The sequence below is a fragment of the Sabethes cyaneus genome, chromosome 2 (genome assembly GCF_943734655.1).
Source record: "Sabethes cyaneus chromosome 2, idSabCyanKW18_F2, whole genome shotgun sequence".
Lineage (NCBI taxonomy): Eukaryota > Metazoa > Arthropoda > Insecta > Diptera > Culicidae > Sabethes > Sabethes cyaneus.
The window spans coordinates 130,147,994-130,167,788 of NC_071354.1; the positions used below are offsets into that span (position 1 = coordinate 130,147,994).

At 36.6% G+C, this 19,795-nt stretch overlaps 1 protein-coding gene across 4 annotated transcripts in view; it reads right to left on the reverse strand.

Moving 5' to 3' along the window:
• LOC128733393 (lysosome membrane protein 2-like) overlaps positions 1-15,415 on the reverse strand; it is a 43,469-nt gene extending 28,054 nt beyond the window's left edge. For 3 of the 4 annotated variants that reach the window (XR_008411931.1, XM_053826951.1, XM_053826949.1), the window contains exons 1-3: positions 15,068-15,415; positions 938-1,060; positions 681-874 (exon numbers count right to left, since the gene is read on the reverse strand). Coding sequence is in view for 3 of the 4 variants with exons in the window: in XM_053826951.1 (XP_053682926.1) it covers positions 681-874; positions 938-1,060; positions 15,068-15,320 (570 nt within the window). In the remaining variant the exon portion in view is untranslated. Of the gene's footprint in view, positions 1-680; positions 903-937; positions 1,061-15,067 lie in introns of all 4 variants that reach the window. The other variant, XM_053826950.1, reaches the window with a different exon arrangement.
• Between the last annotated feature and the right edge of the window lie 4,380 nt (positions 15,416-19,795).

Consider the following 19,795-nt stretch of genomic DNA (forward strand, 5'->3'; position numbering starts at 1 on the left):
TGTCAAACTATTCAAAACGTCTAAAACCAAAATATATCAATCAAGGGTCAACGCATTGTGTTCAACGTATGTGTGATCTACGTGCGTATTTATGTATGTATGTATGCATGTGTGTATGTATGTGTGCATGTATGTGTGTACAATTTTGCAATTTGCATTGAAATACAAGATAAGTGAGACACATTTCATTTATCATTTTCATCACTAGCTGTTATTCACGATCGGACTAGAAAAGCGGATTAAATCATATTCATAGGTATAGTGGTGTATAGAACTGAAAATGTTAATAAATAGATTTTCCCATATGAATTTATTCAAATTTCAAGCAAATTTTGGGCTTATCGGATCGCTCATGCCATCAAAACAGACTAGCGCTGAAAAAAACATTATTTTTGCCATTCTCAAGCATGTTTATGGCGCTACTTTTGTACTGTTTCTTTGATCGTCATAAAAAAACCGTGTTAATTCAAAAATCGTCATAAAAAACCGCGTTTATTCAAAAATCGTAAAAATAAACCGTGTAAAAAAAGATTTGAGTGTATAGATGTTCCTGAGAAATAAAAAATATTTATTATTGCAGTAGAAAGGCCAGGCCGCACCGCTAGGTGGATTTATAGAATTAGTACTGCTTAGAATGTGTGTCTCAGATACTACTCTCTAACTTGTCTATCTCATCTTACCTTATAAGTTATAGTTCCATCACCGTTGTATGAAACGTTCACTTTCTCTGCTGTTTCGTGATATACATACGGTCCCAGGTCTACTACTTTTAATTTCGTTGCTTCTCCTTTGATGAACTCTTCAACATTTGTATAATTGAACACATGTACCTTCAATAGTGGGTTGACCGGAGGTCTTTCCCACCATTCCGCAGCTGTTGAATTGTAACTTAGTTTCAGTTTCTTGAAGGTGGAAATTAAATAAAAAGGTTCAATACTTATCATTACTATGAATATATCAAAAACAACCTCTAATAGTGAATTGTCGTATACATCAGTGAACCACATAACAAAAAATCCTGTAACACTGGCAATGAATACTATGAACAGTACACCTAACACTGAAATGAGAAACAAACATCTTTGTCAATTTAATTGGCAAATATAAAAAGTGTTTGAAATCTAGAGCAGGACGTGCCATGTGTAACCCGCAAAGTTAATCCAAAATGAATCCAATTTTTGGTGGGTACAACTGACATTTAACCGTTTATTGGAAAATATGACACGGTAATGCTTTCAATGTTGTTGAAACTCATTATAGTGCGCTCAAAATAATCCACACGTACTTTTTACGTTAAAAATAATGGCAAATTATTTTAGAGCAAATTATGGCTCTACAGGCAATTACGTGATTTTAAGTTCAACATTGTTGGAAAACATAATAACATCTTTCTGATTTTTACGTGAACACATTAGTATGCGTGTAAACTATGTTGAAATCACGTAAATACTATGGGAAATGTTGGATGGAAAATATTCACATAACTTTTCCCGTGATTTCAACGTGTAAATTATTTTGAGTGCGAAAATCATGCTTCATTATTTTCGGGTTATTACTCAGTAGATGCCCATTTAACCGTTATGTATGCGACAAAAAAACACCTTTAGCAGGGTGACAAGGGTACCCGAGTACCCAAAATTGATATTGTTATATTGTCAATTGCAAGGAAAATTGTACCATCCGAAGTGCGATATCGCTCATAAAAGTGTTATTTTGCATTGAATCGTTTCGGTATCTTCGGCGCACTTATTGCTTGGAAGATAACGAAAAAGTGCGCCGAAGATACCGGAACGATTTAATGCAAAATAGGGTAAAGAACCAGTTTTAAGCAGTCTAAGCGGGTCACTCATTGTTTTACCTTATTACAAGCGATGGGTTGACTAAGTGGGGGATATCAGCATACCAATCTTCTTGCTATCTTTAGTTCTTCAAGCTGTTACCATTGGAAGACACTATTGTTGAGCTAAGCTTTTGATTTTTCGCTTTAAAAGTTGGTGCGGTGGAACTAATTTTGATCAGACCGAACATATTTTCACCCTCAAGGCGCTTTTTTAAGCAATCCTGAAACCTGAATTTTTTTACGTCCCCATAAAAAATCCCTCGAACTTTTCCCCTATTCAGTAAGTTCGCGTTCCTATCCGCGACCTACTAATCGGCATCTGATGCGTAATCGGCATAGCGTATCGGCATAGATGCGTAAAATGCCATCTGTCTAAATTGTTTATCGGGGCATACATTCACCGCACCGTTCGGCAAACGGTATTCATCGTCTCTTTTATGCTCTAGTGTTCTTATGGGAAACTGCGAGTTTGACGTCTCACTCGCTGTTCATAAGGATGGTGGGAGAACAAAAGAGGTAAACATAGCAGTAAGCACGGTCCGACTCAGAACAGTGTTGTCAAAGCAAATAACATTGAAACACATCGTTGCTTCATTAAATCACTGAGAAAATCTTCGAAAATTATCTTTTCTGTTGTTTTTAATAAAGAAAAATTAATTATGAACATACATTTCTCTTGAAAGTATTGAACCACGTTTTCACCATTGGAAAACGGTATCTTCGGCGCACTTTTTCGTTATCTTCCAAGCAATAAGTGCGCCGAAGATACCGAAACGATTCAATGCAAAATAACACTTTTTTTCAGTTCTTAATTCTATAATTCTTATTTCCAGAACCGAAACAGTGTCTTGGCAACACGATAGTTCATCAGTTATGCTGCAGCTGCTGCTACTGGTGAACAGGTACCGTCAATTCAGAATTTGTTTTCAGTTTTGTTATAAAATAATAAAACCTTCGGCTAGTGACAAAGTCTTAGATAATACAAAAAAGACAGTGAATAATATGGTATGTGACAATTGAGTGCTTGACTTTTAGAGTGGTTGTAATCAGTGCTGAAAAAATGTGATGGATTCGTTAGTAGCGAGGTGGCGATTGCCTTCAGCAGCTGAAAAATGTACGTTTTTGGACAACAATTTTTAATTCATCATATTTCTTGTCGGAAACCCAGTAAATTGTGTTTGTGTGAATCAAATGTATGGTTAAGTGATTTGTGAAGATTATCCTATCAAAAGATTTTGAAAATATGAGTAATAAAGTGCATTTTCGGCTCATTTATTTTCAACTGATTAAAATAGGTGACACTGCTTAACTCGTTCCTTACCCTAGCACTTTTATGAGCGATATCGCACTTTGGATGGTACAATTTGCCTTGCAATTGACAATAACATCAACAATTTTAAACCGATTTTGATGAAATAGGTGTCATTTGATTCGTTAATTTATCTAGTTTTTAATTATTTGGCCATTAAAAGACATACGGGGCCCGAAAATCGGGAATTCCGACAGAGTGTCCGCCGTGAGGTAGAGAACTGATTGTATTGCAGGAAAATCAATCATGCGGATATAAAAACTCCAAAAATGAGATGAATCAAGTTGGCCATTCCGGAGTAGGTTCCTGTGGGGTCATGGGTGGCCAGTCTAGGATTGGAGGTAAAACCTAGCAATATGGATATCATAGTTCTTGGAATTAGTTCGGTAGGTGATATTTTTTACATTTCGATGTATTTTGATTGGTTATTTCGAAAATGGTTTCTACGGGGACACAGATAATACCGCAGGATTCAAGATAATGCTTAGCATTATCAGAACAGTTCAAAACGTAGAACCATCCGTTATACATTTGGAACCAGTTCCGAAATTATTAATTAGTACTAAACTGGCCATATCAGTTCAAAACATCTAAAAGATCCGCAAAACCAATTCTAATATTGGATTAGGCACCCAACTGGCCATCTGTAAACCTACAGGATCCCAATTCTGGAATGGCCAATGCAATCTAAAGTCACCAGTTTATATAATAAGATTATAAAAGGGTCCACAATGACAAGTTCAAAGCTAATAGCTTTGCTAAAAGCTGATATTCTTTCAAAACAAGCGGCTTCCCATGGACGTTGCTCCGGAATTACCGATTCCCGGGAAATACTTGTCATTTGATGGCGAAATACCTTATCTAATCAAAACTAGATAAATGTACGAACTAAATGCCGCTGGTTTCGTCCAAATCGGTTCAAAATAGCCAAAGTTATGAACATTGTAAATCATGGGTACCCGGGTACCCTTGTCGCCCTCCTACGTAATAAAAAATTCAAGTGCCTCTCATTGCTAATCCCCTTTACGGATATGCACCAAAAAATCCTCAATTACTTAAGATCAACGAGTTTTACAATGTTGCAAAATTTCAATGACATATGTTTAAAATTGAATGAGTTATAACTATTTTAAAACTGAAAAGGTACCCGGGTACCCTGTCGCACACATAACGGTTAACTACAGTGCCTCAACGAAACTGAATTCGAAAAAGTAGCGTAAAGGGCAATTGTAGAGTTATTATTATTATCTACAATATTGTTGAAGCTTTATCTTTTGATTCACGGCTCTATGGGACTGCTACCCCATTGGTGAGCGCTCTTTTTCCTACCAACGGGGTGGCAACCGTTAGCATTATGTGGCATGCAATTTTTTCAAAACTATTGCCCGATGTTTCAAAGCAACTATGGCAACGTTTCACAAATGTTCAGGTGGCGACAGAAGCAACGTTGAGCAACGCATACCACATGTTGTTTTCCGCATGTTGCCAAAAAATTGGCCACCTTTAGGTGGAAATGGCAATCTTCCCAGAATCCAAAAACTTATTGCCAAATATTCATTGGAAACATGAGGAAAATGGTAATTTTTCAATTAGCACTCAACAGTTAATCCGGCTGTCAATTTATTTTTTGTAAAAGTAAACTCGATAGATTTAGATAACGTCTAATTCTACCGTCAAAATGATTATATTCAAATGAAATTTTTATTCTTGCTAATAAACAATTTTATCAACTAGCAAGATTAGAAAATAATAAACGTTGTATGTCTTATGGGTATCAGTACATCAAATAGCCTAACAGCTTAAAACGAATTCTTCCACCTCATCTATCAACTTCAACGTAGCACGACTACGTAGTGCTAACGTAAGAACTAGAATGACTCTTAAATGCCTTGGACACTTTACTTTTTGTTCTTACAAAGTATAAAAATTACCTTTTTGCCGACCGGTTTCGGGTAAGTAGTTACCCATCTACGGGGCCGAGTCCAACTTCATAATTAGTTGGCCATAAAGGCGAAAGCACTTGTTGATTGTAATCATGATTTAACTTCAATTACGTAGTCGTGCTAACGTAAGAACTAGAATGACTCTTAAATGCCTTGGACACTTTACCGAGTTGGACTCGGCCCCGTAGATGAGTAACTACTTACCCGAAACCGGTCGGCAAAAAGGTAATTTTTATACTTTGTAAGAACAAAAAGTTAAGACTCATCTATCAAATTATTGAAACTAACCAAACTGGAAACTTTCTACGTTAGGTGCGTATTTAATGCATGTTTACTAAATTGAATGAATAAATTAGACATGAAGCTATCTAATCGTTAAGTGAAGAATATATTTCATGTACTAAAAATGTAATTAAAGTTTATACTGGAAAAGAAAATTGGAATATAAATTAGCAGTAAAAGTATATGTAAAAAAGTCTCACAAAAATAGTAACCCATTAGAACAAATCGTATTTATATAGGGTAATGCCGTTATCGTCGGGCCACTGTTATGGTCGGCCACCACGATTTTTTCAGTTTTAGTAACTCGTGATACGTTTATACAAGCAATGTAAAACTTCTTACTGTGACAGCTAACTTTTCACAATATTGTGAGTTTCAATCGTGTATTCAAAACACGCGTACTGAATTCACTGATTGAATCAATACAAAAAAAGTTTTGCAGGTGCAGTTAGCTTTTCTTCAAGAAATGATTCATGAAATGCAATTATCGGAATAAATATTGAAAATTTATTAAGTGTGTTGGGCTCTATAAGAAGGATATTGAAAAATCCCGTCCAGTTACGACGTAAGGGGGTTAGGGGGTAAATGCCACAAAAGCGCTTATTGTAAAGGTCGGACCACTTGTGTAGTCATGGTTGGGCCACCATAATTTTAAGCACAGAAGCGCAATTTTCGCTAGAGAACGTCAGTCGCGGGAAATGGGATGAAATAAAGCAAAATTAGTATAATAAAAACCTAGACTGTTGTTGATTTTTCATTGAAGCAGTACACTTCGGGAAACGCGATTGTAGTAATATTGATTTTACAAGATCACCAAAAATTTTGCAAAGATGTTTTTAAAAATAGGATATTTATACTTATAAGGGCCGTTGCTCACGAAATTTACGCTTTTGATGTCTCTACATAGAATTTCAATACGTATTTCTTAGATTAAGAGCGGTGGCCCAATCTGTACAATGTGGCCCAAGTATGACAACATTTTTTGTCTTCAAGTGAATGTCAATAACTTTATTATTTTTTTAACAATCAGTTCAAGATTTTCCAGAAATATAGCTTATTCTTAGACCTTTCCAACGACATATTTAGATTTTAAAAATTCTTTTTGAAACGGAAGTTATGGGCGAATGTCAAAAAGGCGGCCCAACCACGACGACATTTCCCTATTGTTTATGATTTTTGTCCTTTTCACTCCTAACTGGACTCCTCATTTCCTCATAAATCTCGAACTAATCAAGCAAATGGAACCAAATTGGGATGTAAGGGTTTTTGGAGGCATGAATTTATGTTTGTTATTTATTTATTTATGAATTTATGATGGTTTGAGACCCCTCACTGCCGTGGTTGGAAGATAAGGACTATCATACAAATAAAACAGAAATTTTTGCGCATGTGCCATATTTTCTGCTATGTAACAAGCGGTAGGCTGTGAAAGTAAACTAGTAAAACATACTTGGAGCAAAAGACAGTGAATCGACGCAGCTAACTTACGTGCCTGTTGCCATTCAGGTGAAAAGAGAAGGACATTCGAATGGCACGTCATATTTGCGATGAACGTGCTTTGACTTTAATGTTATTTGTAACTAATGGCCCTTTTGAAGGCCACAAGCGAGTATAAGTAAGGTTGTTGAAACATGTCAATACAGACAAACAGACATAACACTCGTTTTCCATTCTTCGCACCGATTAAACCGTCATTTCAAATTTGGTCTTAGTTGAGAATGTGTCCGTTTTGGTCAAAGCGGCGAAAGAACAGGATGTCCCCCATAAAAAAATTAGAGGGGTTGTGTACAAGACACGACCGCATATATAGGTGACGCAGGACTACGTAAGTCTCTTTGTAGTGATAGTAGCATGTATTCATGCTTGTAATCATTCGATTCTTCATGTATACATACTATATGCAACATATATGCATGCTACACGGCACTATGAGATATCAGGCGGACAAAAATCAGAAAACTGACTTTCACTAATCCGCTTAATAAAATTTTCTATTGATAACAAATACTTCAATTAAGAAAAATCCAAAATAGGAAATCTCTAGTCGATGTTGTTTCTGAGATAGAGGCTGTCAAAGTTGAAAAACGATATGACATATACGCTTTTTACCATTCAAACACGTTTACTTTCAAATCAATTTTTGAACACTATTTCCAAAATTAAATCTTATGTATTATATATCATTAGAAAGGTAATGAAATGAGCTTTCCGAAAAATAAATGGTTTAGACGGCTAAAGGAGAAATTATAATAATAAAAAGCATGAGAAGAAGGAAAATATAAAAAATAAGAGAATATTCTGCTTTCTTAGTCGAGAACTTTTTTTCTCCAGATATCTCCAGGTTAATTCCTCCTTCTGAGTTAAATCTCAGGTATATACTATCAACTTATGAAAGAATTACGTGCTACCTTGCGCCACTCTGCGAAATATAGTGTTTTGAAAATTTCTAGTCACCAGGGGAGATTTCAAGTTTAAATATATTTCCAGTACACACACACACACACACACACACACACACACACACACACACACACACACACACACACACACACACACACACACACACACACACACACACACACACACACACACACACACACACACACACACACACACACACACACACACACACACACACACACACACACACACACACACACACACACACACACACACACACACACACACACACACACACACACACACACACACACACACACACACACACACACACACACACACACACACACACGCAAACGCGCGCGCACAGCTAACTGATCAACGTGAAATTATGTCAACAGAAGAAACATTTAGTATAATCAAATTTAGAAACTGGGTTAAACAGATTTCAATATGAAGTAGGGAGTCACCATCGAGATTTCCTCCATACAACGTTAATGGAACTATGAAGAAAACATGCGCCCCTCCTGTTAAGTTCATCGAAGAAATGTCTTCGAAAATTTTAAATTGCAATCCATATTGAGTGGGCTGAATTTTTAGACCTATGGCCTATTTCAAGATATGTTCTAGATCTGCTGAACTTATGGACCAATTTCGGTAAATCTTACAAAGCTTATATGGGACGAATGAATAGCTTAACTGGCCTGATAAACTTCATTAAATTAAAATATTGTTAAGAATAGGGGAAAATCAGCAAAACTTAATACTTTCCGATGACAATTAAGGAAGGGGTGGGCACCATGAGATTTGCAGGAAAATTTTACATAAGGTCGGAAAAGGCCGTTTCTGAATTTCGTTCGTTTTAGGCTAGGTTTTCCCGTAGTGCTAATAAAGCCATTTTCAAAATTACTTCGAAGTTTCGAATAATTTCAGAAGTAAAATACCATAATAATTTTACCAGTTAAATGCATTATATTGCACAAATAAATAGCACAATTATATAATAGAACTAAAAAATTTGTACGAAATTATTACTTTTATTTAAATTCATACAAAAGTATCCAGAACATCAAAATTTATTATGTTGATTCTATGTTGAAAATGCATCTTTTTCATTAAAATACATTTTAGTCATACAAATGTCTGGAAGCTTCAGGAAAACATATTTAAACATACTTTTACTAATAATTCAGAGAGAATAACGCATGTCCCGGATATTCAAAACACCATATCTCCCGAACTACCAATATTGTCTTTTCTAGTTAAGTGATTCTTATGTACAATTTGTCTGGGGAACATATTGAGCATATTTATTTGAAAATAAAATTGGGGGTGTTTTGAGATATTCGCATTTTTTGTTTTAAATTGCAAAAAAATGTATAATCTTGACAAATTAGATAAAAACTGATAACATCATTCGATTGCGCGGTCAAAAACCCATAGAAAAAGTATATTGGCATGTCTTCACATCAAACTGTTGAAGAGATATTTAAGCCCGAAAAATGACTTTTTTTGGAAATCTGTAAAAAAGTAAGCAGCGCCACTGCTAGGGGAATTGATCAATCGGCGTATAACTTCGGGAAATTGGTTGTGGGGTCGAAATGAACAATTATACCAACTTTGGTTGAAATCGCTGATGGTCGAATTCAAACGTTTGAGATGGAATAACCCATACAGCAAAGTTTCGTTAATTGGTGGTTCGTTAATTGGGCGGTTCGTTAATTGGGTGTTCGCTAATTGGGATATGTGAAAACTTGAATGTCAAAATTGTATGGAATTTTCGAATTTAGAAATTTCTAACAACTGTCAGTCGGCCCAATTAGCGAATCAGCTAGAGTGCAGTCGTGGCCCAATTAACGAATTCAGGCTGTATTAGTTTTTCACATATGACAAAGGTAAACAGTTAAACCCTTTTCAAAATATGTTCGTGAAATGTTTGCAAATGTACTCTAACAACATATTTTAATCATAGCAACTAGAAAAACGTCAAAAATGGTAGAAAAAATTCGAAAATATTTTTGTCCGCCTGCTTGTATGGAAATCCCCCATAGTGCACGGGTTGTATGCCACATTTATCAAAGTAGTAACATTGCATACGTTCAATTCTCAAAAGATGAAAACAATTTAACAAAATCAAGAACACAAACTATTGCTTTCCTGCTACCTTACTGAAATTAAAGATTGTTTTTATTATCCATGGTTTCCCACGCTGAAGGGATTTTACCAATTCAATCCTATTTTATCAACAGCACATCTTTTCACTACACTTCTAATGAAACGGCAAGCATGCGTATGCATACAAAGTCGTATTATAACCGAACACTACAGCTGTAGCACATTTTTCCAACACAGATATCAAATTCGCCGAGGTTTAATCGTCTCGCAGTAAAGAACTTGCAATCTGTGGGGACTGCGAATTTGTGTCATTTTTTCTGGCACACTTTCCTAACACAGACATCAAATTGGACTAGGTTTAATCGCGGTGTTAAGAAATCTTGTTGAAATGGGGAAACTTGTTTTGGCTTACTTCCCAAGCACAGATATCAAATTGGTATAGGTTTAGATCATCGTAAAGAATCTTCCAACCAACCACGAAGCGAGAATTCTGGTAGAATGTAGGTTCATTATTTTCAATTTTTCAATAGTTCAACATCAAGAATCCATACTTTTCTTCATTTGGGTCAATTCTTAGAAGATTTTCCGATCGATTGGTGTAAGAATATTGAAAATCGATCGGAAAACCGCTGAGTTATTAGCGCTCAAAACCTTTCATTTTTCGAGACGCTCGCATTTTTCGATTTTTTGGAATGACACCCTATCTCAAAACTTGCCGTAAGACGTAGTCCTACGTCAATATTTGCTAGTTCGAGGGATACTCCTGTTGCTCTTTGATGTTTGGGAATGTCTTTCATAGATGGTACTAGTGTTCAGGCAAAATGTGTGGTACGATAATTTTTGTTGATTTTTCTTCCAAGTGTTATGTCCAGTGCTGTTAATGCTGTCATCAGCATAACGTTCAAACTTCTGGATTATCAGTCTACTTTGCATTGAAAATCTGCTTGCTTTGATCAAACGTACATAATAACTAAATGCAGCAAGCGTGAACTTCATGCACGAGTATATAGAATATCAGCGCCCTGTGATATTGTAACAAACTGATATACACGTTTGAGCAGTGAAAATCAATAAAAAAATTTATGTTGTGGTTCACTGGTTCACTGTTTCACACATATATTTTTGCCATGTGCCCAGTAAATGAAATTTATGTGCCAAACAGTTACCATTTATGTGTTTTTAAAATTTATCTTTAAAATTTGCACATACTATTCATATGCATATAATTTTCATGTGTACTTCTGGGCGGATTGTGTTTATATGTGGCACATAATAAGGCTTGTATAAATTTGAAAAAAAGTTTATGTCCTGGTCTCAAAATATTGTTGAAGGGGGGGAACAAGAAAAAAATAATAACATCAAACCATTCATTCATTCATTCAATAACTAAACAAAAGAGAAGAAACCAGCGTTTATTGATCCATATTATTAAAAATTTAATACAAAAATTTTGTATAGTACTTAAATTTCAGTTCAAACCAAACCAAGCTATTTTTTGTATGCCAGAAAAGCATTGGGTTAAAAGGCCACTACGCCACTCTAAACCAAACATCAAAACTATTAACAAACTTCAAAATTTTTCAACCCGAGCACATAAAGTAAGCATTCTGGTAGAGATGAACCAGTTTGATAATAGTGGAGTGCCACAGGATCGCCACAAACGTGTAACTTCATTTGAATTTTGCTTTGAACTTGTCTGTCAGTCGATTAGTTACCTTGTTCTTTGTTTTGAATAATCCAAATCCGTATCATTTACTAGATCAGAACTCGGTGACTACGAAAGAGTATCGCAATCTAATCATAGTGTGAAAATGGGCGTTCAGGCCCTACAACTTTTTTACTTGGAGTGCTGTGCTACCGACATGTTTTAAGAAAACATATCTCTGAAACTATTCCCGTTTGAAACCGCTTGTTTCTTGGTCAACGTTTTAGTCATGAATATCAGGTCATTCCTCAGCTGATGCCTGTTCTCCAACAATAACGTGTTTATCTTTGTATATGCAAACCATTTCGAAAATTTCATGTTTCGAACAGTTCAGTGTCGTCCTTTCTGCATGCATCTGATGCATAATAAAAAAACTGTATCTTTGAGTTTTACGTTCCCAACATCCAAAATTAGGGTATGTACTTGGACACTACAGAATAAAACGACCGATTTGGAGTCCTGAAAGCACCGATAGTTGATATTCCGAAGTGTCTAATTTGTCGTATTTCTATTTTTATCTTATCTAATACCTATGAGCGGAAAAAATAATCCCACTGCAATTCGGAATATCTCCGACAAAAGCGGTACCGAATTTCACTCATATGCCTCAAACTAATTCGGTTCTTTTAAAACAAGTTGAATTAAAATGAAACGAAATTTAAAGCAAATGGATCCAAAAATCTGATTGCAAGCACCCCAATTTTTGTCGTCAGTAAGTTAAAGGTCAAGCAAAATAGTCACCTGGGACTTGCAGCAAGAAACAGAAAGCTTCGTTGGTGAAAGAAAGTTGATCAAGACTAACGGGATAACTGCTTTAATTTTGCACATATGAGATAATTTAGAGATGTGCACTCGTTGAACTGTAAAAAATCTGCTTATCACTAAAGAACGCAACATAATAATGTAACAATTTATTTCTTTGCCACTTCACATTTCGAACATTTTTGAAGGGGGGGGGGCGACATAACTTTTTTTCAAATTTGTATAAGCCTAATCATAAGGATTTTCATATGGAAATTTTCCATTAGTTATGTGCGGATTGATTTGAGTGTTTAGCATCTATTGCGTTCAGCTGTTGGACATAAGATTTTTCTTTTCACTAATTGCATTTAAAATTGTTTTTTACCTGAAGTGAGTATCACCTCCTGAATTTGAAAATCACTTTCTCCTGTTCTATTTTCACGATATATTGAACTTGTATACTATGGTAAAAATCACTGTGCAGTTGTACATAAGAAACTCAGAGGCATAAAAAACAATGCATGCTGAGAAAAATGAATCTGTTTTATTTGAAATTCGGTGATAATTTAAGGCCTTGGAATGTTTAAAAGAGAAGAGTGAAATATTCAGATTCAATTCTTCATTGAATGCAATAGTGGTTTTGAAAACGGGGTACCATGCTGCATCAATATCCGGACACTTACACGGAAAGAAATTTGATTCCCATGCCATGAATGAAATCATGAAATCATGAAATGTCAATTCCTGTCAAATTATGACTGAACTGCCATATCAGACGGCACAAAATCATGAATAATAGTTCATAATAGTAATATGTTCGTTAGAATAATAGTTCGTTGTGTTGTACTGCAAGAAGCTCGTGATATCATGATTATTATTCATGGTGTATTTTCATAAATCAGAATCACAAAACCTGGAACCATGAGTCATTTTGCTCGTTTTGGAGATCAAATTTCTACCCGTGTAAGCAGGTCATATGTTTAATATGCTCCGTAAACAATAATTTCGCAACATTCTAGTAAGTGCTTTGTACTGTAATCAAACGTAGAGCTTAAATTTGCAATAACACGTCAATTTTACAACGAAAACTCAATAAAATACATTAAAATAAGAGAAATAAACTGGCTTGTCTTGTTCATAAATCCGGACACCTCACATCTCAGTGAATCAATATCCGGACACTTTTGAATCATTTTCCGGACAGGTAAAACTTTCTCATGTTTTGTCTAAGAAATACATACGTCTATAAGTAAACAACTAATCACTTCTAAAATGTAGTATTAAAAATCATAACTTTATACATTTTTTTTACTTTTAGTGCCACTTTGGTGTTATTAATGGTACGATTTTAGTCAAGTGCTAAACTGACCCTTACATAACCAGAGAACGAAAGTGATAAAGTATTTCTACATTAAATGCCTTAAAGATTTCCAAATATTTTGACGGTTCCGTGGATCGAGACTCTTTCTCTTACCACACCTTCTACCTGGTTCAACGTGTCCTTTCATTTTCTAAGAAAAACACAAGGTAGTTACCATCATACATATCCGGATTTAAAAACATGGTTTTAAATCCGGACAGCGTAATTATTTATAAAAATACACTTTATTTCCGCTTCAATCAATGACACCGTCTCAATTAATTAAAACTAACCTTCTTTGTTGATACAAAGCCTAAAAAGTTGGTTTCTTCGTAATAATAAGTTCCCAAAACCTTAAATCGCGAAAGCACTACTTTTTAGTAATCTGAAAAAACTCGCAGAAAAAAGACACTGTTTGACACCAACGTTACGTTTGGATTTATTAAAGTTATTTCGCGCAGCCTACTTAACCACCCATTATGTTGAAAGGATCTTAGATATATTTGCAAAGTAATCCACATTGCTGCACCTCATAAATTGTATATATTATTGCTTATTGAGGATAAATTAGAGAAGGTGTCCGGATATTGGTACCGTCCGGATTTTGATGCAGCATGGTATTTAAAATTCAAAATATAATGAAAGCATACATCGACGAAATTGCTGAACAATCACTAGCGTGTTCAGGCAGGGACACACTAGGGCACAACAGCATTTTCCTAAAAACATCTCATGCAAAAACCTTTCATGTACCATCCGGAAATTTTAACTTAACTACTCGGTATTTTTGCAATAAGTAAATTTATGACGAACGAATAGACCTATTTTCACGTGACTATTGGATTCTTCCAAGTCAACACGTGCCTTTGAAAGTTGGTGCCCCATCTCCGAATCAGATCTGATCACGCCAATGTGAACAATATACTTAGTGTTGTTCGTTTATGTCACAGTTAGTTTAAGTAACCTGAACGTTATATAAAAAACCAAACACATGGTCCAATCGATTGTATGCTCTATAGAATGGGTTGTCATGCTGCTGCCGAAACATGCGTGCTTTCAAAGAGTACTTCGCTGGATAAGAATGGTTGATAAGGAAAGGTCATACACTCTACATCGGCGAATAATCATCTGTTCTTGATAGCGCAAAGCGTAGAGAACGTACATGTTCTAAAGGCACATTCTATTCTACTTAAAGATGAGCTGAGCAATGATTTGAATTCATATTTTGCACTTCGTGAGAAAATTGTATACAAACGTTTCAATGCCTTTTGGTTGCATCTACACTTGAAACAACGTTTATTATATGCACTTCACAAATGATTGGGAAACGTGCCACATTTTCATTATTAAGCTATAATCATCTCCAACTTACACGATAGTGTTACATAAAGATTTCGATCATTAGCTTGATCGCTGTCTGAATCTTTAATTCCGAGATGAAAAGCAATATTATCCAACGCACTAGTTTGTTTTTTTAGAGGCTTGCTTGAATTAATTGCATACGTATTCTGCTGCGGGTTGTTATTCTGCATAGTTTGTTGCACTTGTTGATTAGGATATATGTTATTACAAAGCTGACCCTGCTGCTGCCGATTGGTACAAGATTTTTGTTCGGCAATAGTCATGCTTTGTTTGAGAGCGCTTCACAATATTCTTTTAGCAGAGTTTAGAGATTTTAAAAAGCACACTACTCCTCAGCACACTCGACCGACTTTTAACAAATTTGGATTACTACTAAAATCCTTAATCTTCCTGAAAGTTGCTTATATTGAGCACACACTTATAAAATCGTCTTATCTCCGTTCGTTGTTTGCTCGTATTGGGAATTCTACTGATAACACTTGAGAAGAAACATGTAAATAACATAAAGGAAAGTTAAAACACGCACCATTGGGCTATACGGCTATATCAGCGAACTAAATAGCGATGTTTCGATTAGGAATAGGGATTGGCAATATAGTTTTGTACATTGAAACTATTTATTTAAACTGAAAACTGAATTCGATTATTCGTTCATGCATAGGGGCTTGCTTAAAAAATAGGAAACTGAGAGTAAAATAGACACACTAAGCCGTTTGTTCTTTCAGAAACCAACCAGCCGCTGGATACGGTGGAAGATTTAAAAGTTCCATTTACATTTCATATTGCAGATTACAGGGGTAAACGCATAAAAAATGGTGTTCATCATGCAGTGCAACTGAAACCGGCATCCCATGGGGGTAAGACCGGCAGGTAATTTAGACAATTGATTTACTCTGCAACTACTGAACCGATTTGTAAGCAGTCACATCCATATGAAAAGTGATAATGTAATACGTCGTTATTGGTTATGGTTGAAATCGGTTAACAAATTCCGAAGATATGGGCAGAATACGTGAATACAGAATATGAGAATGGAAGCAATTTAATATTAACTAAACCCATCATGTGCTACCGCGAATCATAGGGGAACTGTGGGTAAAATGAACAGGGTGGGTAAAATGAGCAGGTAGCCAAATTCCCAGTAAACCGATTAAAATCTGTTCCAGATCAATAGGTATCTTCTCCTAGAAGTATTTCAAGCTGTTTGAGACAATATGTGGTGATCATAAGCTTTCTAATGTGAAATAAATTGAAAAAGTAAAAAATATTTGTTGACAACTGACGCCGATGGTAATTTCCAATAATAGTATATAAGCTTTTTTGGCGAAACAAATAAAATTACGACTATTGGTATCATTTAGTGTTGTTTGCTTATCACTGTCCTGCGGATCTGTCGAAAATTCCAAATATTTTTATCAACTCTTTGTTTATAATAAACACTAGAAAACAATTGGTGTTTTGAGGGCAAAATGAACACTTCACTATGGGGGCAAAATGAACAATGTGTATAATGATGTTTTAATTTCCATTTATCAGCAGCCAGGACCTAATTACAATTCAATCAATAAAAATGATCGAGTCTCTCGAAAAATGACGGAAAATGACCGGTGAAGCGAGTTTAAAATTAAGCATTGTATGAACGTGGCGAAGATACCTTATGTTAACTTTGTGGAGTTTTATTTTATTTTCAGCAGCCTTGTTGAATATCTACAGCTTATGTAGAATGATAAGGTAAAATAATGCTTAATTTATCCAAACTGCATGTTAACTTTAGTTTTCTATGACATGTTCATTTTGCCCTCACTGCATGTTCATTTTACCCACACGAAAAAAATCTGGCTCGAATATGACACTTTCGAAAATAAGGAATTTTTCATGACAAATCGTCCTTTTTCAAACATCTTTATATTTTGCTACGTGGAATATGGATCCAGCTTTCAATTCATGTAGTGCGTTCAGCATTTGGTTGGTTCCTGGGGAAGCAAATGGCGAAATTGCTAAGGGTGTTCATTTTCCCCCCAGTTCCCCTACTAAAATTCAATGACAAACACAAGACAAGTCAAATCGTGTACCTAGGACTTAATTGAGCAGAACCGAATAAGTTCCGTAAACCTTCTAAACAGTGGTCAGTTTTCTGATTTGTTGCTCGAACGATAACCATTAATACGGTACATGTACGGTAACCATAATAACGGGTTACCATAACATTGAATCATATCTTTTTTTTTCTATAAAGGACTGTGAACGAGTTCAATATGATTCAGGATGAGACAACCGCAGACTGTTGGTGTTGCCGGTGACCTGCAAGTATGCCTGTCTTTCCCCGTTCGAAGGGTGCCGGTCTTACCCCCATAGCACACGTTTTTTTAAGACGGCGACTTTTATACATTTACTACTCTAACTTATTTCTACTTAAGTCTTACTGATGACAAACAATACCAGTAAAAATATGTAAAATCATAAAACTTAGTTTGAAACTTCTTCTGAAAATTGAAGCTTAAAACCTACTCGCGAAAAGTTACATCGGGCTGCGCATCAACGTCACTCACGTTTGTTTATTATTTTGACATTTGACAATTCATGGTAGGCTTGATATGTCTTAAAATATCTGACATAATGAATGATTTTTTGTTAGGGGGGACTTAGACTACATTGTCCACTGAATTGAACTTTTGTAGTATGAAAATGAATAATTTACTTACATGTACAGTGTTTAATAACACAATTAACTAATGCTTCGTCTTCGTAGTAAAACTCAAGTGATGCCAGTCTAACCCCCAGCGAAACATTGCTTTTATACCGACGCCAAATTATCAAAAACATGCCTATTTTTAGTATGAATAAAATGAGCATGTCATGAAATAATTTAAATTAGCCAGTGTGTGTGTGGGTAATTTGAATATTATTTTACTTTGTTATCGTCAGGGGTGTGAAATTGTCAAAATTTAGCGGACTAAACTAAACTAAACGGCGACAACTTAGAATCAGCCAGTATACCGAAGATAACAGCTAAAATTAGTTAAATTATAGCTAAAAGGCTGTGTTTAACTGCTTTCTAATTAGTTTCAGTAGTCTTAAAATTGTTCTATACCTATAAAAAAGGATTTCTGTCTGTCTGTCTGTCTGTCTGTCTGTCTGTCTGTCTGTCTGTCTGTCTGTCTGTCTGTCTGTCTGTCTGTCTGTCTGTCTGTCTGTCTGTCTGTCTGTCTGTCTGTCTGTCTGTCTGTCTGTCTGTCTGTCTGTCTGTCTGTCTGTCTGTCTGTCTGTCTGTCTGTCTGTCTGTCTGTCTGTCTGTCTGTCTGTCTGTCTGTCTGTCTGTCTGTCTGTCTGTCTGTCTGTCTGTCTGTCTGTCTGTCTGTCTGTCTGTCTGTCTGTCTGTCTGTCTGTCTGTCTGTCTGTCTGTCTGTCTGTCTGTCTGTCTGTCTGTCTGTCTGTCTGTCTGTCTGTCTGTCTGTCTGTCTGTCTGTCTGTCTGTCTGTCTGTCTGTCTGTCTGTCTGTCTGTCTGTCTGTCTGTCTGTCTGTCTGTCTGTCTGTCTGTCTGTCTGTCTGTCTGTCTGTCTGTCTGTCTGTCTGTCTGTCTGTCTGTCTGTCTGTCTGTCTGTCTGTCTGTCTGTCTGTCTGTCTGTCTGTCTGTCTGTCTGTCTGTCTGTCTGTCTGTCTGTCTGTCTGTCTGTCTGTCTGTCTGTCTGTCTGTCTGTCTGTCTGTCTGTCTGTCTGTCTGTCTGTCTGTCTGTCTGTCTGTCTGTCTGTCTGTCTGTCTGTCTGTCTGTCTGTCTGTCTGTCTGTCTGTCTGTCTGTCTGTCTGTCTGTCTGTCTGTCTGTCTGTCTGTCTGTCTGTCTGTCTGTCTGTCTGTCTGTCTGTCTGTCTGTCTGTCTGTCTGTCTGTCTGTCTGTCTGTCTGTCTGTCTGTCTGTCTGTCTGTCTGTCTGTCTGTCTGTCTGTCTGTCTGTCTGTCTGTCTGTCTGTCTGTCTGTCTGTCTGTCTGTCTGTCTGTCTGTCTGTCTGTCTGTCTGTCTGTCTGTCTGTCTGTCTGTCTGTCTGTCTGTCTGTCTGTCTGTCTGTCTGTCTGTCTGTCTGTCTGTCTGTCTGTCTGTCTGTCTGTCTGTCTGTCTGTCTGTCTGTCTGTCTGTCTGTCTGTCTGTCTGTCTGTCTGTCTGTCTGTCTGTCTGTCTGTCTGTCTGTCTGTCTGTCTGTCTGTCTGTCTGTCTGTCTGTCTGTCTGTCTGTCTGTCTGTCTGTCTGTCTGTCTGTCTGTCTGTCTGTCTGTCTGTCTGTCTGTCTGTCTGTCTGTCTGTCTGTCTGTCTGTCTGTCTGTCTGTCTGTCTGTCTGTCTGTCTGTCTGTCTGTCTGTCTGTCTGTCTGTCTGTCTGTCTGTCTGTCTGTCTGTCTGTCTGTCTGTCTGTCTGTCTGTCTGTCTGTCTGTCTGTCTGTCTGTCTGTCTGTCTGTCTGTCTGTCTGTCTGTCTGTCTGTCTGTCTGTCTGTCTGTCTGTCTGTCTGTCTGTCTGTCTGTCTGTCTGTCTGTCTGTCTGTCTGTCTGTCTGTCTGTCTGTCTGTCTGTCTGTCTGTCTGTCTGTCTGTCTGTCTGTCTGTCTGTCTGTCTGTCTGTCTGTCTGTCTGTCTGTCTGTCTGTCTGTCTGTCTGTCTGTCTGTCTGTCTGTCTGTCTGTCTGTCTGTCTGTCTGTCTGTCTGTCTGTCTGTCTGTCTGTCTGTCTGTCTGTCTGTCTGTCTGTCTGTCTG